This window comes from Portunus trituberculatus, chromosome 48 (assembly GCF_017591435.1).
Source record: "Portunus trituberculatus isolate SZX2019 chromosome 48, ASM1759143v1, whole genome shotgun sequence".
NCBI lineage: Eukaryota > Metazoa > Arthropoda > Malacostraca > Decapoda > Portunidae > Portunus > Portunus trituberculatus.
In genome coordinates this window covers 17,690,241-17,714,249 of record NC_059302.1, presented here as the reverse complement: position 1 = coordinate 17,714,249, position 24,009 = coordinate 17,690,241, and the positions used below count along the sequence as shown (strand labels likewise).

The following is a 24,009-nucleotide window of genomic DNA, read 5'->3' as shown; positions in this document are numbered from 1 at the left end:
ATCAGGAGTATGTACAAGATAGGAAATGAAGACATAAAACCAGTCATGAAGAAAAAAGACCTTGGGGTGACAATTACCAATGACCTATTGCCAGAGAGACATGTAAACAAAATAATTGGAGAAGTATTGAACTTATTGAGGAACATAAGAGTGGCGTTCAGATATTTAGATGAAGAAATGATGAAGAAAATAATTACTGCAATGATAAGACCAAGGCTTGAATATGCAACAATACAGTGGGCTGAACTTAAAGAAACACATAAGGAAACTAGAGAAAGTACAGAGGGCTGCAACAAAATGGTGCCTGACTTAAGAGATTTGACTTATGAAGACAGACTGAAAAGAATGCAACTTCCGACCCTGGAAAACAGAAGAGAAAGGGGAGACCTGATAGCAATATACAGAGTGATGATTGGCATGGAAAAAATGGATAGGGAAGATCTGTGTATGTGGAATGAAAGAATGTCGAGAGGGCATGGGAAAAAACTAAAATGGCCACTTATAGGAGAGATGTGAAAAATATAGCTTCCTCATAGAAGGGTGGAAGCATGGAATAGTTTAGACGTGGAAGTGGTCAATGCAAGGAATATTCATGATTTTAAGAAAAAGCTGGACATTAGTAGATATGGAGACGGGACAGTACGAGCATAGCTCCTTTCCGTATGTTACAATTAGGTAAATACAATTAGGTACACATACACACACACACACACACACACACACACACACACACACACACACACACACACACACACACACACACACACACACACACACAAGGTGGCTCAGTGGTTAGAGGCTAAGAGATGACTGTTGATTTTGGGGTGGAGATATTTGGGTGTGTTTTCATGTAGCCCTGTTCACCTAGCAGTGAGTAGGACGGGATGTAAATCGAGGAGTTGTGACCTTGTTGTCCCGGTGTGTGGTGTGTGCCTGGTTTCAAACTTATCCCAAGATATAATAATGATATAATAATGAGCTCTGAGCTTGTTCCGTAGGGTAACGTCTGGCTGTCTCGTCATAGACTGCAGCAGATCAAACAGTGAATTACACACACACACACACACACACACACACACACACACACACACACACACACACACACACACACAGGAAGACTTGGACAGAATATGGAAATGGAGCTGTACATGGCAAATGGAGTTCAACACGACAAAATGCAAGAAATTAGAGTTTGGCAAGAGTGAAAGAAGAATCAGGAGTATGTACAAGATAGGAAATGAAGACATAAAACCAGTCATGAAGAAAAGACCTTGGGGTGACAATTACCAATGACCTATCGCCAGAGAGACATATAAACAAAATAATTGGAGAAGTATTGAACTTATTGAGGAACATAAGAGTGGCGTCAGATATTTAGATGAAGAAATGATGAAGAAAATAATTACTGCAATGATAAGACCGAGGCTTGAATATGCAACAATACAGTGGGCTGAACTTAAAGAAACACATAAGGAAACTAGAGAAAGTACAGAGGGCTGCAACAAAATGGTGCCTGACTTAAGAGATTTGACTTATGAAGACAGACTGAAAAGAATGCAACTTCCGACCCTGGAAAACAGAAGAGAAAGGGGAGACCTGATAGCAATATACAGAGTGATGATTGGCATGGAAAAATGGATAGGGAAGATCTGTGTATGTGGAATGAAAGAATGTCGAGAGGGCATGGGAAAAACTAAAATGGCCACTTATAGGAGAGATGTGAAAATATAGCTTCCTCATAGAAGGGTGGAAGCATGGAATAGTTTAGACGTGGAAGTGGTCAACGAAGGAATATTCATGATTTTAAGAAAAGCTGGACATTAATAGATATGGAGACGGGACAACACGAGCATAGCTCTTTTCCGTATGTTACAATTAGGTAAATACAATTACACACAAACACACACACACACACACACACACACACACACACACACACACACACACACACATGAGGAAGTTATAAGTATGCTTATAACAGAAGGTAAGAGGACATTAATATTATAACAGTATACATACCACCCAGGATAGAATTAAGCATGGAAAAGAGTGTGGAGTACAAGGAGGAAAAATTAGATTATGTCAGGGCAAATTACAACCATATAAGAAAGTTCTTTAATGAAATTGACTGGTCTGTGGTATACCAGGAAGTGGATATGCAATTGATATATGATAAATTTATGGATTTATATAATTGTGCTGTGAAGAAGTTTGTGCCATATCACAGAATGAGGACTTTAAATAATAAGCAGTGGTTTAATAGAAATTGTGAAGAAGGAAAAAAGAACAAAGAAAAGGCATGGAAGAAACTTAAGAAAAACAGTGAAGTATTATCAAGAGAAGTCTACAAAACAGCAAGGAATAGATATGTTGAAGTAAGGAGAACAGCACAAAAGGAATATGAACAGAGAGTGGTGGAAAACTGTGATAGTGACCCTAAAATGTTTTACAAATTCATAAATGGAAAATTGAATAAAAGGGAGGGAATAAAAAAAATAAAAGTTGGGGAAGAAGTATATGAGGATGCTAGAGATATAGCTGAAATATTGAACAACAATTTTTGCAAAGTGTTTACATAGGAGGAGCATTTTACAGGAGAAAGGCCTACGGAAATAAAGCAAATGCACAACATCATGGGTACTAAGGAAAATTATAAGTAACTTGGATATTAATAAATCAATGGGGCCTGATGGCATATCTGGGAGGTTGCTGAAAGAATGTAGAGATCAATTGTTGAACCCTGTATTTGATATTGTGGAAATCTCCATACGAACAGGAATAGTACCTAAAGAGTGAAAAAGAGCTGACATTGTGCCTATATATAAGAATGGAAGTAGAATGGAACCGTTAAATTACAGACCAGTATCGTTGACTAGTATATTGTGCAAGGTATGTGAAGAAATAATTAAAGCAAAGTGGAGTGAGTATCTAGAAACTGAAAACATCCTGAGTGAAAGGCAGTTTGATTTCAGAAAAGGAAGAACGTGCGCGTATCCAATTTATTATGTTTTTTTTTATGCAAGAGTGACTGACATACTACAACATAGAGGGGGATGGGTGGATGCTATTTACTTGGACTTGAGAAAGGCCTTTGATAAACTGCCACACAATAGACTGATGTGGAAACTAAAGAAGATTGAAGGAGTAAGTGATAAACTAGCAAAATGGATGGATAATTACTTAGTGGGAAGAGAAATGCGAAGTGGTGAAAGGAAAGAAGTCAGAGTGGAAAAAGGTAACCAGTGGAGTTCCACAAGGGTCAGTGCTTGATCCCATCATGTTTTTGATTTATGTTAATGATATGCCAGTAGGAATAGACAGTTACATGAATATGTTTGTGGATGATACTAAAATTATGAGGAGAGTAAAGAATGTGGAAGATTGTAACAAGATACAGAAAGATTTTGATAAAATATATGAGTGGAGTAAAGAGTGGCAGATGAAATTTAATATAAACAAGAGCCATGTTATGAAAATGGGAAGAAGTAGATACAGACCAAACAAGGATTACAGGCTGGGAGATGAGAAAATTGAAGAGACCAGTGAGGAGAAAGACTTAGGAGTAACCGTGCAAAACACTCTGTCACCGGAAACACATAAACAAGATATTTGGGAAAACATATAATATGCTTCAAAATATTGGTCTTGCATTCCACTACCTAGATGAAGGAATGATGAAGAAGATACTATGCACTTTAATAAGACTCCAGTTAGAATATGCAGCTTGTTTCTGGTCACCACAGATGAAGAAAAATGTGAAGAATGTGGAAAGGGTACAGAGGCTGGCAACAAGGATAGTACCAGGATTCAAGGAGTTAGACTATGAGGAAAGACTGAGGGAGCTGGGGCTGACCACATTAGAAGAGAGAAGAACAAGGTGACATGATAACTATGTATAAATTGGTGAACAAGGTTGACATATTGGACAGAGAATTGCTAAATGTAACCACAAGTAATCATCTCCGAGGACACGGAAAAAAACTAATAAAAGACATCTGTTTAAATGACGTGAGAAAGTACAGTTTCCTGCATCGTAGTATTGATATGTGGAATAAATTGAGCAGTGATGTCGTTGATGCGGTGTGTGTCAATCAGATGAAAGAGAGATATGACAGGAGTAGACAAGGAGACAGGACACAGAGAGCCTAGCTTGGGCCCTGTAATACACAAATAGGTAAATACACACACAATCATACAATTCTTTAGTCCAATGGGGAAGAGTAATCATGTGACATTAGAGATACAAATGCAGGAGGAAGATGAGATAAGTTACAAAGAGGACTTTAAAGGAGAGAGATTAAATTATGCAAGAGCAGATTTTGAAAAACTAAGGATCTATTTTACTGATATTGAGTGGAGTAATATTATGTGCAGAAAGACTGTACAAGAGAAATATGATATATTCTTACAGAAATACAATGAAGGAGTAAAAAAGTTTGTGCCTGTTTATAGAGTTCAGAAAAAAATATATGCTTGGTACAATGTTAAATGCATACAAGCAAAAAAGACAAAAGATAAAGCGTGGAAGAAACTCTTATAGCAGGGAAATACTATAAAAGACGGCAGTACAAAGATGCTAAAAATGAATGTACAGTAATATGCTTAAGAACGTTGAAGATTTTCTGGTTTAACGTACTTTATAAAATTAGACCAAAAACTCTGCATATGTACAACCACATCTGTTTTAGCAAATTTTCTGGGAATTTGGGGTGAGGAAGAAGCAAGCTGTGATTGGCTGGTCACCTCTGTCTCTAGGGTGTAGACTAAACTCTTGTGTAAGTGGAATTCATCATATATTATATTATAAAGTGCAATATATTAACAGATATTGTGTGCAAATTGTTAATGAGAATTATTCCATTAGTTGTGAATAAAGTGATTGACAAATAGTGGTGTTCCATGTCAAAACGTTTATCTGACATTGGCTCAGAGCTGAAATAATTCACTGTAAGGTTGAATTTATAGAAAAGGTGTGCTCTATGTTTGCGCTTTTAAGGGTGCAAATCCTTATTTGAAGTGGAACTGCGAATGTTTGAACAAGTGTATTATTCCAATCTGTGGTTGAACTGGGAGATAAGTCATTGTGGCTGCTATAGTGTCAGCTGGAGAGTGTCCATTGTCCAGTGTCCCAGTGTGTGCTGTTGAGTGATTAGACAGTTGTTTACAGTAGATGTCATATATTAAAAAAAGAACTAGGTAGGGACTTTACATGAATTCTCACGTTTCCATTGTATTGTCACTTCACTAAAAACTTGGGGATACTTGTTACTAATGGTACAGGAGAAAAAAAAATGTGGTATATTGGGGAAGAGAAAATTATTTCCATTATATCCTATGGAAAAAGTCTGTGAAAAATGAAGAACAGCTTTGAATATACTGTTCGAAGAGATGTGTACTAGAGTAAGGAGAGAGGAAGAAAGAAAGTTTGAGAAAGATGTAGTGGATAAAAGCAAAGATGAACCCAAACTTTTCTACAAGTTTATAAATGGCAAAACAAAGAATAAGGAAACAATTTAGAAAATAATTAAAGAAGGGAAGACATACCAAACAGAGAAGAAAATGTGTGAAATAATGAATGAGAGCTTCAAAATGGTATTTACTGCAGAAGCTGATTTCACAGAACCTAATAGGAAGGATTACAGGAGATTGCAGTGCACAAAGAGGATATTGGAAGATTACTGGATATGTTGGAAGTCAGAAAAGCAATGGGGCCAGATGGTGTATCAGGCTGGGTGTTACAAGAATGTAAAGAGCAATTACTGGATCCAACTTGGGAAATAATTAAAAGTTCAATAAATGAAGGGAAAGTTCTACTAGAGTGGAAGAGAGCCAACGTAATACCAATATTTAAAGGAGGAAAGGCAACTGAACCAGTAAACTACAGACCAGTATCACTTACAAGTGTCATAGGGAAGTTATGTGAAATAATTATCAAAGGAAAAGGGTTAAATTTCTAGAAGAGGAGCAAGTCATATCGAACAGAGAATTTGGGTTCAGGACAGGGCGGTCATGTGTATCAAACTTATTAAGCTTCTACTCCAGGGTTATTGCAGGACTTGAAAACAGAGATGGATGGGTAGACACAGTATACTGGATTTAAAAGGCATTTGATAAAGTCCCTCATGTAAGACTTCTTTGGAAACTAGAGAACATAGGAGGAATGTGTGGAACCTTGCTCAAATGAACAAGAGATTATTTGAAGGATAGAGAAATGAGAACTTTGGTCAGAGATACATACTCATCTTGGAGTAAAGTAACTAGGAGTGCCACAGGGTCAGTGTTAGTCATTATGTTTAAAGTTTATGTAAATGACATTCACATTGGGGTAAACAGTTATATGAATTTATTCGCTGATGATGCAGAGTTGCTAAAAGTTATCAAAACTAGAGAGGACTGTATACTGCTACAGGGAGATTTGAATAAGATCTATGAATGGAGCAAGAAGTGGAAATTGGAGTTTAATGCCAAGAAATGTCACATAATGGAACTAAAAAAGAGTAAGAGAAGACCAGTATGGAATTTGAAGGATAAATGAGAAATGAGAACTGGTCAGAGATCTTGAGTAGTATGAAGGGTCAGTGTTAGCCAAGTGTGTATGTAAATGAAATTGGGGAGTTTGCAAAGTTATAAGAGAAGACCAGTATGGAACTATCTGATGGGAGAGGAGCAAATAATGAAAAGTAAAGAGGAAAAAGATCTTGGAGTGATCATACAAGAAAATCTGAGCCCTGATAAACATAAACAAGATATTTGGACTATCATATAGGATGTTGACTAATATAAAAGTGGCATTTCATTACATGGATAAAGATATGATGAAAAAAATCATCAGAAGCATGATACGCCCAAGGCTGGAATATGCAGCAGTGGTGTGGTCTCCGAGTTCTAAAAAAGATATAAGAAAACTGAAAAGGATACAGAAGATTGCTACAAAGATGGTGCCGGAATTAAAGGACCTCACATATGAAGAACGACTGAAGGCACTGGGGCTGCCAACCTTACAAGATAGAAGAGAACGTGGAGACTTGATAACAATGCATAAGATAGTAAATGATATTGAAAAGATAGACAAAGAAGACCTGGTGCTGTTGGCAGAAGAGGATGGAAGGACAAGAGGACATGAAAAGAAGATTAAGATGAGGCAGTGTGTGAAGGATGTTGGAAAATACAGTTTTCGACACAGAACGGTGGAAAAATGGAATGCATTGGATAAAGGAATTGTTGCAGCACATAGTGTGCATAACTTTAAAGAAAAACTAGATAAATGGAGATATGGAGACAGGACACTATGAGCCTCGCTCGAACCCTGTACAATACAATTAGGTAAAATACAACTAGGTAAACACACACACACACACACACACACACACACACAGGCGCCGTTGCTGAGAGAGGACGGCTCGTCTCTGGCTGCGGAGTGCGGACCGGAAGAAGGAAAATACCTATGGTGTTGCAGGGCCCGCGTAACTCTAAGTTAGTGTCCTGTTAATGTCCAACTGTCGCTTATTGTTGAAAGTGAGCAATATGGAGAGTGATCCCTGAGAGGAGAGTGTGGGCGGTGATTGTTTTGGCCGTAATCAGCTGATGATAGCAAAAATGGCGTCTAGACAAACAAGAGACTTTGAAGGTTTTATTACTACGCTAAAAGGACTGGAGAAACTTGATATGGATGCAAGAATCCAGGCACTGGAAAGTAATTTCCTAAACATTTTGTCAATAGAAGAAAAACTGGATAGAGTTCTAGCCGAGAATGATTCGTTCAAAAAAGAGATCTATTTGTTAACGTTAGCGAATAAAGAGCTATTGAAGGAAGAAGTAGAGATGGAGAAAGAAAACCAACAACTAAGGAAACAATGTGAAGAGATGAAGGCTAAACTTATGGAAATGGAGATAAAAATATCCGAAGGGGACTTGAGGAAGGAGGAATGCCTTAATCTAATTGATACCAGGATGAAAGAAGTGAACCATGAACATCAGGAGGTACAAAGGTCATTTAGGGAGATAGTAAAAAGCAGGAAGAGGAAAATAAAGGGATTACGCAGAGGAAATGGTAAAGGCACTAAAGGAAAATGAGTATGTGGTGAGAGATATTGCTGAAAAGAAAAATGTGTGATCATAATAGGATTTGGGAGGAAACTAACAGGAACTGGCAGGACAGGAGGGATAAGGAAAATGACAGGATTAAGTCTTTACTGAACAAGATCTCTGTGGAAGAAGAGGACCTATATGCTGAGGTAGAAGAAAGTGTGAGATTGGGAGCTTTTGAGGAAGGCAAGAATAGACCATTAAAATTGAAATTAAAGTCTCAGGTGGCAGCGGAGGCCTTGTTGAGGAGGGCTTGGAAACTTAAGGACTCTGAGGAAACCAAAACAATTTACATAAGAAGAAATATGTCACAAGATGAGAGAATGAAAATGAAGGAGCTTGTAACTGAAGTGAAAGAGAGGAATGACGAAAGAACAGAGGAGGAAAAGACCAAGTTTTTGGAGGATGAGAAATGGGAGGCTAAAGAAGTGGTGGATAAAACAGACGGAATAGGCATTACATGGAAGAATGAGACTAGGAATGGAATAAAAGTGACTTACACGAACATAGATGGATTTCTGTCTAAGAGGCTAGAATGTATGGATTACCTAAGAAATAACGAACCGGACATAATGTGTGTTGTGGAAACAAAGCTAAGGCCGAAATAAAGCTAGACTGGTTTGTTGTAAAACACTACAAAGTATGGAGAAATGATAGAAAAATAAAGGAGGTGGTGGTATAATGGTTCTTACTAAGGAAGATCTGATAGTGAAGGAGGTGAACTATAGTAAGAGAAATGAGGAAGTGATAAGTATGCTTATAACAGATGGCAAGAGGGACATTAATATTATAACAGTATACATACCACCCAGAACCAGTGCTTGGGAATATGAACAGTACCAAATGGTGATGAGAAATACTCTAGACAGAATGAAGCAAGAACTCATCAGAAAGGATAGAGTGATGATAGTTGGAGACTTTAATTGCAAAGAAATAGTGTGGGAAGACTACGAAGTGGTGAACGGTGGTGAGTGGGCAGAAGAATTGTTAAAGGTAGCAACAAATAACTTGATGACACAGTGGGTGAGATCACCAACAAGGTGCAGGGGACAAGATGTTGCAGCAAGGTTGGATTTGGTATTTACCAGGGGAATCTCTAAAAGAGGAAATTGAACATGAAAGTCCCTTGGGGAAAAGCGATCATGATGTCCTAAGCTTTGAGCTGGATACGGAATTAAGCACGAATAAGATTGTGGAACACAGGGAGGAAAAATTAAATTATACTAGGGCAAATTATAACCATATAAGGGAGTTCTTTAATGAAATTGACTGGTCCGTGGTATACCAGGAAAGGGATATGCAATTGAAATACGATAAATTTATGGATTTGTATAACTCTGCTGTGAAAATGTTTGTGCCATATCACAGAAAGAGGACTTTAAATAATAAACAGTGGTTTAATAGAAATTGTGAAGAAGCAAAAAAGAACAAAGAAAAGGCATGGAAGAAACTTAAGAAAAACAGTGATGTATTATCAAGGGAAGTCTACAAAACAGCAAGAAATATATATGTTGAAGTAAGGAGAACAGCACAGAAGGAATATGAACAGTGGGTGGTGGAAAACTGTGATAGTGACCCAAAAATGTTTTGCAAATTCATAAATGGAAAACTAAATAAAAGGGAGGCAATAGAAAAGGTAAAAAACAGGGAAGAAATTTTGAACGACAACTTTTGCAAAGTGTTTACAAAGGAGGAGCATTTTATGGGAGGAAGGCCTACGGAAATAAAGCAAATGCAGGACATCATGATTACTAAGGAAGATGTAAGGAAAATTATAAGCAATCTGGATATTAATAAATCAATGGGGCTTGATGGCCTATCTGGGAGGTTGCTAAATGAATGTAAGGATCAATTGTTGAACCCCGTATTTGATATTGTGGAAATCTCCATACGAACAGGATTAGTCCCGAAAGAGTGGAAAAGAGCTGACATTGTGCCTATATATAAGAATGGTAGTAGAATGGAACCGCTAAATTATAGACCAGTATCGTTGACTAGTATATTGTGCAAGGTATGTGAAGAAGTAATTAAAGCTAAGTGGAGTGAGTATCTAGAAAGTGAAAACATTCTGAGTGAAAGGCAGTTTGGTTTCAGAAAAGGAAGATCGTGTGTATCCAATTTATTATGTTTTTATTCAAGAGTGACTGACATACTACAACATAGAGAGGGATGGGTGGATGCTATCTACCTGGACTTGAGAAAGGCCTTTGATAAAGTACCACACAATAGACTGATGTGGAAACTAAAGATGATTGGAGGAGTAAATGATAAACTAGCAAAATGGATGGAAAATTACTTAATGGGAAGAGAAATGAGAACAGTGGTGAGAGGAAGGAAGTCCGAGTGGAAGAAGGTAACCAGTGGAGTTCCACAAGGGTCAGTGCTGGGTCCCATCATGTTTTTGATTTATGTTAATGATATGCCAGTAGGAATTGACAGTTACATGAACATGTTTGCGGACAATACTAAAATTATGAGGAGAGTAAAGAATGTGGAAGATTGTAACAAGTTACAGGAAGATCTTGATAAAATATATGAGTGGAGTAAGGAGTGGCAGATGGAATTTAATATAGACAAGACCCATGTTATGAAAATGGGAAGAAGTAGATACAGACCAAACAGGGATTACAGGCTGGGTGATGAGAAAATTAAAGAGACCAATGAGGAGAAAGACTTAGGAGTAACGTGCAAAACACTTTGTCACCGGAGAAACACATTAACAAGATTTTTGGAAAACATACAACATGCTTCAAAATATTGGCCTTGCATTCCACTACCTAGATGAAGGAATGATGAAGAAGATATTATGTACCTTAATAAGACCCCAGTTAGAATATGCAGCATGTGTCTGGTCACCGCATATGAAGAAAAATGTGAAGAAGGTGGAAAGGGTACAGAGGCTGGCAACAAGGATGGTACCAGGACTCAGGGAGTTAGACTATGAGGAAAGACTGAGGAAGCTGGGGCTGACCACATTAGAACAGAGAAGAACAAGAGGAGACATGATAACTATGTATAAATTGGTGAACAAGATTGACATACTGGACAGAGAGTTGATAAAGGTGACCACAAGTAATCATCTCCGAGGACATGGAAAAAAGCTAATAAAGGACATCTGTCTAAATGACGTGAGGAAATACAGTTTCCCGCATCGTAGCATTGATAAGTGGAATAAACTGAGCAGTGATGTCGTTGATGCGGTGTGTGTGTCAACCAGATGAAAGAGAGATATGACAGGAATGGACAAGGAGACAGGACACAGAGAGCTTAGCTCGGGCCCTGTAATACACAAATAGGTAAATACACACACACGCCTGGTAGCTCAGTGGTTACAGCGCTGGCTTCATTAGCCAGAGGACCGGGGTTCGATTCCCCGGGCGGGTGGAGGTATTTGGGTGTGTCTCCTTTCACGTGTAGCTACTGTTCACCTAGCAGTGAGTAGGTACGTGATGTAAATCGAGGAGTTGTGACCTTGTTGTCCTGGTGTGTGGTGTGTGCCTGGTCTCAGGCCTATCCGAAGATCGGAAATAATGAGCTCTGAGCTCATTTCGTAGGGTAACGCCTGGCTGTCTCGTCAGAGACTGCAGCAGATCAAACAGTGAACACACACACACACACACACACACACACACACACACACACACACACACACACACACACACACACACACACACACACACACACACACACACACACACACAGGAACTAAAGGAAATGCAGGACATCATGGTTACTAAGGAAGATGTAAGGAAAATTATAAGCAATCTGGATATTAATAAATCAATGGAGCCTGATGGCATATCTGGGAGTTTGCTAAATGAATGTAAGGATCAATTGTTGAACCCCGTATTTGATATTGTGGAAACTTACATACGAACAGGATTAGTCCCGAAAGAGTGGAAAAGAGCTGACATTGTGCTTATTTATAAGAATGGTTGTAGAATGGAACCACTTAATTATAGACCAGTATCACTGACTAGTATATTGTGCAAGGTATGTGAATAAGTAATTAAAGCTAAGTGGAGTGAGTATCTAGAAAGTGAAAACATTCTCAGTGATAGACAGTTTGGTTTCAGAAAAGGAAGATCGTGCGTATCCAATTTCTTATGTTTTTATTCAAGAGTGACTGACATACTACAACATAGAGAGGGATGGGTGGATGCTATCTACCTGGACTTGAGAAAGGCCTTTGATAAAGTACCACACAATAGACTGATGTGGAAACTAAAGAAGATTGGAGGAGTAAATGATAAACTAGCAAAATGGATGGAAAATTACTTAGCGGGAATAGAAATGAGAACAGTGGTGAGAGGAAGGAAGTCCGAGTGGAAGAAGGTAACTAGTGGAGTTCCACAAGGGTCAGTGCTTGGTCCCATCATGTTTTTGATTTATGTTAATGATATGCCAGTAGGAATTGACAGTTACATGAACATGTTTGCGGACGATACTAAAATTATGAGGAGAGTAAGGAACGTGGAAGATTGTAACAAGTTACAGGAAGATCTTGATAAAATATATGAGTGGAGTTATGAAAATGTTATGAAAATGGGAAGAAGTAGATACAGACCAAACTGGGATTACAGGCTGGGTGATGAGAAAATTAAAGAGACCAATGAGGAAAAAGACTTAGGAGCAACCGTGCAAAACACCTTGTCACCAGAGAAACACATTAACAAGATTTTTTGGAAAACATACAACATGCTTCAAAATATTGGCCTTGCATTCCACTACCTAGATGAAGGAATGATGAAGATGATATTATTTACCTTAATAATACCCCAGTTAGAATATGCAGCATGTGTCTGGTCACCGCATATGAAGAAAAATGTGAAGAAGGTGGAAAGGGTACAGAGGCTGGCAACAAGGATGGTACCAGGACTCAGGGAGTTAGACTATGAGGAAAGACTGAGGAAGCTGGGGCTGACCACATTAGAAGAGAGAAGAACAAGAGGAGACATGATAACTATGTATAAATTGGTGAACAAGATTGACATACTGGACAGAGAGTTGAAAAAGGTGACTACAAGTAATCATCTCCGAGGACATGGAAAAAAGCTAATAAAGGACATCTGTCTAAATGACGTGAGAAAATACGGTTTCCCGCATCGTATCATTGATAAGTGGAATAAACTGAGCAGTGATGTCGTTGACGCAGTGTGTGTCAATCAGATGAAAGAGAGATATGACAGGAATGGACAAAGAGACAGGTCACAGAGAGCTTAGCTCGGGCCCTGTAATACACAAATAGGTAAATACAATTAGGTAAATACACACACTGTCATGTTATCCTTCAGAACATCTTTGAAACACTGATAATTTATAAGAAGACAAGATAAGATAGGTGTCAAAGATCATTAATTGAGTTCTTGGCAAGACACTGAAAGCAAACATGAGTCTCATATGTTACCAATTAGGCTATAAGAGATCAACAGGGCCTGAATGAACGTTAGTTGATCATGATTTGACTGTCGTAACTCTGTGCTACAGTCAAAGTAGATTCACATTGATTCTCCTGACTACATCAGGCGTTGGAGGATGGCAGGTGAGGCTGCCTGGGGAGCTGCAGTCAGTAGTGTGGGAGTGTGGGCAACTTCTGCAGGCTGGTATTCGTCCCCCTGAGCTGGCCACACACCTCACCCTCCACTACCACACTCTCCAGACAGCTGCTATGGGTCTTCATCTCACCCTCAAGGACTACCACTCTGTCCTTGACCAGCTGAGCACTGTACAGGTGAAGGAAACAATTTTTTTTTTTATGTAAGAGTTGGTACTCACCAAGGGCAACAAAAAGAGAAAAAATGACTGACAGGTGCCAATTCTAAAAGAAAAAAGGTCAAAAGGTCATCCAGAATTGGAAGATGAGTATCAGAGACCTTTTTGAAAGAGCTTATAGTTTTTCAATATGTTTACAGTGAAATGTACCAAATAGAATGATAATTATTGAATTATTAGTGTGGGTGAATCGTTTAGGTTTGAAAATTTGAATAAAGTTCATAAAAGATCAAATTCTATCAATCTTGTTGTGGAAATCTTTCATACCTTAGCCAAATGTTACCAGTTTTTATTATATTATGTATTCCTCCATTATTCTCACTCCTGATTGAAACATGAATTTCAGTTGGGTCACACAGCTGTCTGGTAATATTTTGTTGCTCTATCATAGCGTGAGTTGCTGAGTGCTGAGCTAAGTGGTGCTGACCGAGTGCTGGCAGCAGGACAAAGAGTGGTCACATGGTCCCCTGCTGCCCTCACCCACTTCAGCACCTCGTGCAGGGACGTCATTGAGCACGTCAGGGCACTTGCCAACAAACTCATTAGGTGCTAAGAGAGAGAGAGAGAGAGAGAGAGAGAGAGAGAGAGAGAGAGAGAGAGAGAGAGAGAGAGAGAGAGAATGGATCATATTTTGGAACATTTTCGTACTGCACTTCAGTTAGTTTTAAAAGGTTCTTGTTGAAATGACACAGGTCTTTTTAAGCATGTTACAGTTCTAGTTACAGTTTAACAAGATACGCACTTGAAAATCCAGCTAATCATTTGTAGGATCTTTCAAAATAGTTGTGGTAAGAGATTAAAGCTTTTGTAAATATGGAGCAATTGTTATACTCTGCCATAATGATATTTAGTGTTGTGTTTTATTCTAACTGGTTTTTTTTTTTTTTTTTTTTTTTTTTACTTTCTCCAGTATCACCCACCACCTGGATGACCACCTCACCTCCATCAGAGAAACTCGTCTCCTGAATCCTGCCCCAAGAAACACCACTGCTAACGCACAACATCCTCCCTCACTACCAGTCAGTTGTATCCATTTCTTATTTCTCCCATAAGCCCTCTAAATACCAGTTCCCATCTAAGCCTGATACAAAGAGAGCACCAAGAGGACAGGGACCTAAGATTAAGGATATACATATCTATAGCTTTTTTTTATAATCTTGAAGGACAGGTGTCGGTAATTATTGGCAATATGTATATAGCTAGTACAATAATACCTCGAGATATAAGCTGCTTGACATACGAATTCTTTGAGGTACAAGTCTTGATTTGGTTAATTTTTTTCGTTTGAGATGCGAGCAAAATTTTGAGGTATGAGTCGTGTTTTGGGATGCTGTCGCTAGTCTGTGCATTGTGCTACCCATGGATCTCATGCACTGTGATCGTTCTTTCATCATTTTCACACAATTTACTTACTTAAAAAAATTTTTTTTGTTTAACCCTTAACCCTTAAACTGCTAATTCCTAATTGCTGAATGCTTTGGTGCGTCTAAAATATAAACATTCCCATGTCAGAGAAAATGTATTTTGAATTGTATGCCATGAATGGCAAACATCCAAAATACAGTAATATTGAAGTTTTGAATCTGTAAATAAATAAATAGGGCAAGAAATAGGCCTACAAAACTTCGTGGGCTTTGGAAAGCGCGGGGAACTAATGACACGTCAGGTGCACTGTATGGTCCAGATTTGGAGCTGAGCGGTACCAAGCTGGGCCGTTTTCTACGCGCTCTCTCTCTCTCTCTCTCTCTCTCTCTCTCTCTCTCTCTCTCTCTCTCTCTCTCTCTCTCTCTCTCTCTCTCTCTCTCTCTCTCTCTCTCTCTCTCTCTCTCTCTGTGTGTGTGTGCATGTTTCTGCGTGTCCTGCACGATACGAGTCTTCTGTACAGATGTTTTATACATATATATGTATGATAGAACGTTATCTGTGTGTGTGTGTGAATTCACTGTTTGATCTGCTGCAGTCTCTGACGAGACAGCCAGACGTTACCCTACGGAACGAGCTCAGAGCTCATTGTTTCCGATCTTCAGATAGGCCTGAGACCAGGCACACACCACACACCGGGACAACAAGGTCACAACTCCTCGATTTACATCCCGTACCTACTCACTGCTAGGTGAACAGGGGCTACATGTGAAAGGAGACACACCCAAATATCTCCACCCATGTTTACCTAATTGTATTTACCTAATTGTAACATACGGGAAAAGAGCTATGCTCGTGTTGTCCCGTCTCCATATCTATTAATGTCCAGCTTTTTCTTAAAATCATGAATATTCCTTGCGTTGACCACTTCCACGTCTAAACTATTCCATGCTTCCACCCTTCTATGAGGGAAGCTATATTTTTTCACATCTCTCCTATAAGTGGCCATTTTTAGTTTTTTCCCATGCCCTCTCGACATTCTTTCATTCACATACACAGATCTTCCCTATCCATTTTTCCATGCCAATCATCACTCTGTATATTGCTATCAGGTCTCCCTTTCTCTTCTGTTTTCCAGGGTCGGAAGTTGCATTCTTTTCAGTCTGTCTTCATAAGTCAAATCTCTTAAGTCAGGCACCATTTTGTTGCAGCCCTCTGTACTTTCTCTAGTTTCCTTATGTGTTTCTTTAAGTTCGAGCCCACTGTATTGTTGCATATTCAAGCCTCGGTCTTATCATTGCAGTAATTATTTTCTTCATCATTTCTTCATCTAAATATCGAACGCCACTCTTATGTTCCTCAATAAGTTCAATACTTCTCCAATTATTTTGTTTATATGTCTCTCTGGCGATAGGTCATTGGTAATTGTCACCCCAAGGTCTTTTCTTCATGACTGGTTTTATGTCTTCATTTCCTATCTTGTACATACTCCTGATTCTTCTTTCACTCTTGCCAAACTCTATTTTCTTGCATTTTGTCGTGTTGAACTCCATTTGCCATGTACAGCTCCATTTCCATATTCTGTCCAAGTCTTCCTGGAGTAGTTCGCAATCTTTGTCACATCTCACTTTTCTTAACAATTTTGCATCGTCTGCAAATAGGCTCACATAACTGGACACCCCATCCACCATGTCATTTATGTAGACCGCGAACATTACTGGTGCCAACACTGATCCCTGTGGAACTCCACTCTCCACCAATCCCCATTCTGATGGTCTGTCCTTAATTATTGTTCTCATTTCTCTTCCTACCAAAAAGTCTTCCATCCATTTTAGTAAACTGCCATGCACTCCTCCTACCATTTCAAGTTTCCAGATCAGTCTCCGGTGTGGTACCTTATCAAAGGCCTTTTTTAAATCCAGATATATTCCATCAGCCCAACCATCTCTTTCCTGTATTACATCTATCACCCTCGAATAGTAACATATCAGGTTTGTCGTGCATGAACGCCCTTTTCTAAAACCAAATTGACACTCACAAAGTATGTCATTTTTCTCCAAGAAGTCTGTCCATCTATTCTTCACCACCCTCTCACACATCTTAGCTACCACACTTGTAAGTGACACTGGTCTATAGTTCAATGGGTCTCTTGTTACCTGATTTATAGATTGGGACAATGTTAGCTCTTTTCCAGTCTTGGGGCACTACACCTTCCCTTAATGAGGCATCAATTACTTCACAAACTTTTTCTGCCAATTGCTCCCTGCATTCTCTTAAAATCCATCCTGATACCCCATCAGGTCCCACAGCTTTTCTCACTTCTAAACTCCCCATCATGTTCTTGATCTCCTCCACAGTTACTTGAAACTCCTTCATAATCCCTTTCTGTTCCATTACCAGTGGTTTGTCAAAAGCAGTCTCCTTTGTGAATACCTTCCGAAAGCATCCATTCATAGCCTCTGCCATTTCCTGGGATCTTCACTGCATACTCCATTTACTTCTAAACTTTCAATACTTTCTATTTTTGATGTTGTTGTTCACATGTCTGTAAAAAGCCTTGGTTGGTCTTTACATTTATCAATTATATCCTTTTCTTGTTTCTTTCTTTCTTCTCTTCTAATCAACACATATTCATTTCTTGCTGTTTTGTAACTTTCCCACTGCTTAATCCGTCTTTTCCTTCTCCACCTCTTCCATGCATCCTCTTTTCTTGTTCTAGCCTTTTCACATCTATCGTTAAACCAGTCCTGCTTTCCAACTTCTATGTTGTCTTATTGGTACAAATTTTTCTCACCTTCTTTGTATATTTTTATAAATTCCTTCCACTTTTCATTTGCTCCTTAGCACTCTTGAATTTCATCCAATTTGTCTCTTGAAAGAATTTCTTTAGGTTTCCAAAATCTGTCTTGGCATAATTCCATCTTCCCACTTTATATTCTTCATTTCTTCTAGATTTCTCTTCGTCTATCACCTTGAACTCCAAAACTGCATGATCACTCTTTGCTAAAGGGCACTCCACCCTCATCTCCTCAATGACCATTGGCTCTGTACTAAAGACCAAGTCCAGTCTTGACGATGCTCCCTCTCCTTCAAACCTAGTATCTTCTTTGACCCACTGAGTTAACACATTTTCCATTGCCAGTGTCAATAGTGTATTTCCCATGTTGTCTCTGATCCTTCCATTGACCAGTCCTCCCAACACACCTCTTTACAATTAAAATCTCCCATCATTATAGTTCATTCACAGCCACCCAACATTTCTTCCAGACATGTTCCTGTATCACTTATCATTTCTTCATATTCCTGTACTGACCATGCATTTGTCTTAGGTGGTACGTACACCACTATGTAGTGCCTCTTTTTCCTTCATTAGTTTCTGCTCTGATCTTTAGCACTTCTGCCTTTCCCATACCTTCTTTCACTTGATCCACCTTTATATCTTTTTTAACCAGCAACATCACTCCTCCTCCCATCTTACCTACTCTATTTCTTTTCCAAACATTATATTTCCTTCTCCAACCATCATCAGGTCTTCTCCTCTCTCAGTTTTGTTTCAGTAAGACCCACAATATCTGGGTTCTTGTCCTCAAGTAATCGTTGAGTTCTAAAATCCCGATATCACTCCATTTATGTTGGAATACATTACATTCCGCTCATACGTAAGTTTCTTTAGTCCTTTCTTGCTGTACTTTTCTGGGTTATGAACCACTGTGTGTGTGTGTGTGTGTGTGTGTGTGTGTGTGTGTATTTACCTAATTTACCTAATTGTAACATACGGAAAAGAGCTATGCTCGTACTGTCCCGTCTCCATATCTACTAATGTCCAGCTTTTTCTTAAAATCATGAATATTCCTTGCGTTGACCACTTCCACGTCTAAACTATTCCATGCTTCCACCCTTCTATGAGGGAAGCTATATTTTTCACATCTCTCCTATAAGTGGCCATTTTAGTTTTTCTCATGCCCTCTCGACATTCTTTCATTCCACATACACAGATCTTCCCTATCCATTTTTTCCATGCCAATCATCACTCTGTATATTGCTATCAGGTCTCCCTTTCTCTTCTGTTTTCCAGGGTCGGAAGTTGCATTCTGTTCAGTCTGTCTTCATAAGTCAAATCTCTTAAGTCAGGCACCATTTTTGTTGCAGCCCTCTGTACTTTCTCTAGTTTCCTTATGTGTTTTTAAGTTCGAGCCCACTGTATTGTTGCATATTCAAGCCTTGGTCTTATCATTGCAGTAATTATTTTCTTCATCATTTCTTCATCTAAATATACGAACGCCACTCTTATGTTCCTCAATAAGTTCAATACTTCTCCAATTATTTTGTTTATATGTCTCTCTGGCGATAGGTCATTGGTAATTGTCACCCCAAGGTCTTTTTCTTCATGACTGGTTTTATGTCTTCATTTCCTATCTTGTACATACTCCTGATTCTTCTTTCACTCTTGCCAAACTCTAATTTCTTGCATTTTGTCGTGTTGAACTCCATTTGCCATGTACAGCTCCATTTCCATATTCTGTCCAAGTCTTCCTGGAGTAGTTCGCAATCTTTGTCACATCTCACTTTTCTTAACAATTTTGCATCATCTGCAAATAGGCTCACATAACTGGACACCCCATCCACCATGTCATTTATGTAGACCGCGAACATTACTGGTGCCAACACTGATCCCTGTGGAACTCCACTCTCCACCAATCCCCATTCTGATGGTCTGTCCTTAATTATTGTTCTCATTTCTCTTCCTACCAAAAGTCTTCCATCCATTTTAGTAAACTGCCATGCACTCCTCCTACCATTTCAAGTTTCCAGATCAGTCTCCGGTGTGGTACCTTATCAAAGGCCTTTTTTAAATCCAGATATATTCCATCAGCCCAACCATCTCTTTCCTGTATTACATCTATCACCCTCGAATAGTAACATATCAGGTTTGTCGTGCATGAACGCCCTTTTCTAAAACCAAATTGACACTCACAAAGTATGTCATTTTTCTCCAAGAAGTCTGTCCATCTATTCTTCACCACCCTCTCACACATCTTAGCTACCACACTTGTAAGTGACACTGGTCTATAGTTCAATGGGTCTCTCTTGTTACCTGATTTATAAATTGGGACAATGTTAGCTCTTTTCCAGTCTTGGGGCACTACACCTTCCCTTAATGAGGCATCAATTACTTCACAAACTTTTTCTGCCAGTTGCTCCTGCATTCTCTTAAAATCCATCCTGATACCCCATCAGGTCCCACAGCTTTTCTCACTTCTAAACTCCCCATCATATTCTTGATCTCCTCCACAGTTACTTGAAACTCCTTCATAATCCCTTTCTGTTCCATTACCAGTGGTTTGTCAAAAGCAGTCTCCTTTGTGAATACCTTCCAAAGCATCCATTCATAGCCTCTGCCATTTCCTGGGATCCTCACTGCATACTCCATTTACTTCTAAACTTTCAATACTTTTCTATTTTTGATGTTGTTGTTCACATGTCTGTAAAAAGCCTTGGTTGGTCTTTACATTTATCAATTATATCCTTTTCTTGTTTCTTTCTTTCTTCTCTTCTAATCAACACATATTCATTTCTTGCTCTTTTGTAACTTTCCCACTGCTTAATCCATCTTTTCCTTCTCCACCTCTTCCATGCATCCTCTTTTCTTGTTCTAGCCTTTTCACATCTATCGTTAAACCAGTCCTGCTTTCCAACTTCTCTATGTTGTCTTATTGGTACAAATTTTTTCTCACCTTCTTTGTATACTTTTATAAATTCCTTCCACTTTTCATTTGCTCCCTTAGCACTCTTGAATTTCATCCAATTTGTCTCTTGTGTGTGTGTGTGTGTGTGTGTGTGTGTGTGTGTGTGTGTGTGTGTGTGTATTTACCTGTTTACCTATTTGTGTATTACAGGGCCCGAGCTAAGCTCTCTGTGTCCTGTCTCCTTGTCCATTCCTGTCATATCTCTCTTTCATCTGATTGACACACACCGCATCAACGACATCACTGCTCAATTTATTCCACTTATCAATGCTACGATGCGGGAAACTGTATTTTCTCACGTCATTGAGACAGATGTCTTTATTAGCTTTTTCCATGTCCTCGGAGATGATTACTTGTGGTCACCTTTTTCAACTCTCTGTCCAGTATGTCAATCTTGTTCACCAATTTATACATAGTTATCATGTCTCCTCTTGTTCTTCTCTCTTCTAATGTGGTCAGCCCCAGCTTCCTCAGTCTTTCCTCATAGTCTAACTCCTGAGTCCTGGTACCATCCTTGTTGCCAGCCTCTGTACCCTTTCTACCTTCTTCACATTTTTCTTCATATGCGGTGACCAGACACAAGCTGCATATTCTAACTGGGGTCTTATTAAGGTACATAATATCTTCTTCATCATTCCTTCATCTAGGTAGTGGAATGCAAGGCCAATATTTTGAAGCATGTTATATGTTTTCCCAAAAATCTTGTTAATGTGTTTCTCCGGTGACAAAGTGTTTTGCACGTTACTCCTAAGTCTTTCTCCTCATTGGTCTCTTTAATTTTCTCATCACCCAGCCTGTAATCCCAGTTTGGTCTGTATCTACTTCTTCCCATTTTCATAACATGGGTCTTGTCTATATTAAATTCCATCTGCCACTCCTTACTCCACTCATATATTTTATCAAGATCTTCCTGTAACTTGTTACAATCTTCCACATTCTTTACTCTCCTCATAATTTTAGTATCGTCCGCAAACATGTTCATGTAACTGTCAATTCCTACTGGCATATCATTAACATAAATCAAAAACATGATGGGACCAAGCACTGACCCTTGTGGAACTCCACTGGTTACCTTCTTCCACTCGGACTTCCTTCCTCTCACCACTGTTCTCATTTCTCTTCCCATTAAGTAATTTTCCATCCATTTTGCTAGTTTATCATTTACTCCTCCAATCTTCTTTAGTTTCCACATCAGTCTATTGTGTGGTACTTTATCAAAGGCCTTTCTCAAGTCCAGGTAGATAGCATCCATGTTGTAGTATGTCAGTCACTCTTGAATAAAAACATAATAAATTGGATACGCACGATCTTCCTTTTCTGAAACCAAACTGCCTTTCACTCAGAATGTTTTCACTTTCTAGATACTCACTCCACTTAGCTTTAATTACTTCTTCACATACCTTGCACAATATACTAGTCAACGATACTGGTCTATAATTTAGCGGTTCCATTCTACTACCATTCTTATATATAGGCACAATGTCAGCTCTTTTCCACTCTTTTGTGACTAATCCTGTTCGTATGGAGGTTTCCACAATATCAAATAAGGGGTTCAACAATTGATCCTTACATTCATTTAGCAACCTCCCAGATATGCCATCAGGCCCCATTGATTTATTAATATCCAGATTGCTTATAATTTTCCTTACATCTTCATTAGTAACCATGATGTCCTGCATTTGCTTTATTTCCGTAGGCCTTCCTCCCATAAAATGCTCCTCCTGTGTAAACACTTTGCAAAAGTTGTTCAAAATTTCAGCTATATCTCCAGCATCCTCATATACTTCTTCCCATTTTTACCTTTTCTATTGCCTCCCTTATATTTAGTTTTCCATTTATGAATTTGTAAAACATTTTGGGTCACTATCACAGTTTTCCACCACCCTCTGTTCATATTCCTTCTGTGCTGTTCTCCTTACTTCAACATGTCTATTCCTTGCTGTTTTGTAAACTTCTCTTGATAATACATCACTGTTTTTCTTAAGTTTCTTCCATGCCTTTTCTTTGTTCTTTTTGCTTCTTCACAATTTCTATTAAACCACTGTTTATTATTTAAAGTCCTCTTTCTGTAATATGGCACAAACTTTTCACAGCAGAGTTATACAAATCCATAAATTTATCGTATTTCAATTGCATATCCTTTCCTGGTATACCACGGACCAGTCAATTTCATTAAAGAACTCCCTTATATGGTTATAATTTGCCCTAATATAATTTAATTTTTCCTCCTGCGTTCCACAATCTTATTCGTGCTTAATTCGTATCCAGCTCAAAGCTTAGGACATCATGATCGCTTTTCCCAAGGGACATTTATGTTCAATTTCCTCTTTAGAGAGATGCCCCTGGTAAATACCAAATCCAACCTTGCTGCAACATCTTGTCCCCTGCACCTTGTTGGTGATCTCACCCACTGTGTCATCAAGTTATTTGTTGCTACCTTTAACAATTCCTCTGCCCACTCACCACCGTTCACCACTTCGTAGTCTTCCCACACTATTTCTTTACAATTAAAGTCTCTGACTATCATCACTCTATCCTTTCTGATGAGTTCTTGCTTCATTCTGTCTAGAGTATTTCTCATCACCATTTGGTACTGTTCATATTCCCAAGCACTGGTTCTGGGTGGTATGTATACTGTTATAATATTAATGTCCCTCTTGCCATCTGTTATAAGCATACTTATCACTTCCTCATTTATCTTACTATAGTTCACCTCCTTCAGTATCAGATCTTCCTTAGTAAGAACCATTATACCACCACCTCCTTTATTTTTTCTATCATTTCTCCATACTTTGTAGTGTTTTACAACAAACCAGTCTAGCTTTATTTCGGGCCTTAGCTTTGTTTCCACTACACACATTATGTCTGGTTCATTATTTCTTAGGTAATCCATACATTCTAGCCTCTTAGACAGAAATCCATCTATGTTCATGTAAGTCACTTGTATTCCATTCCTAGTCTCTTTCTTCCATGTAATGTCTAGTCCGTCTGTTTTATCCACCACTTCTTTAGCCTCCCATTTCTCATTCTCCAAAAAAACTTG

At 38.7% G+C, this 24,009-nt stretch overlaps 1 protein-coding gene across 5 annotated transcripts in view; it reads left to right on the top strand.

Annotated features, from left to right (window-relative positions):
- LOC123498677 (dynein-1-alpha heavy chain, flagellar inner arm I1 complex-like) overlaps positions 1–24,009 on the top strand; it is a 368,589-nt gene that overhangs the window by 58,972 nt on the left and 285,608 nt on the right. For all 5 annotated transcript variants that reach the window (XM_045246012.1, XM_045246014.1, XM_045246015.1 and 2 more), the window contains 3 exons: positions 13,611–13,816; positions 14,249–14,403; positions 14,768–14,876. In XM_045246012.1, the coding sequence (XP_045101947.1) occupies positions 13,611–13,816; positions 14,249–14,403; positions 14,768–14,876 (470 nt within the window). The remainder of the gene's footprint in view (positions 1–13,610; positions 13,817–14,248; positions 14,404–14,767; positions 14,877–24,009) is intronic.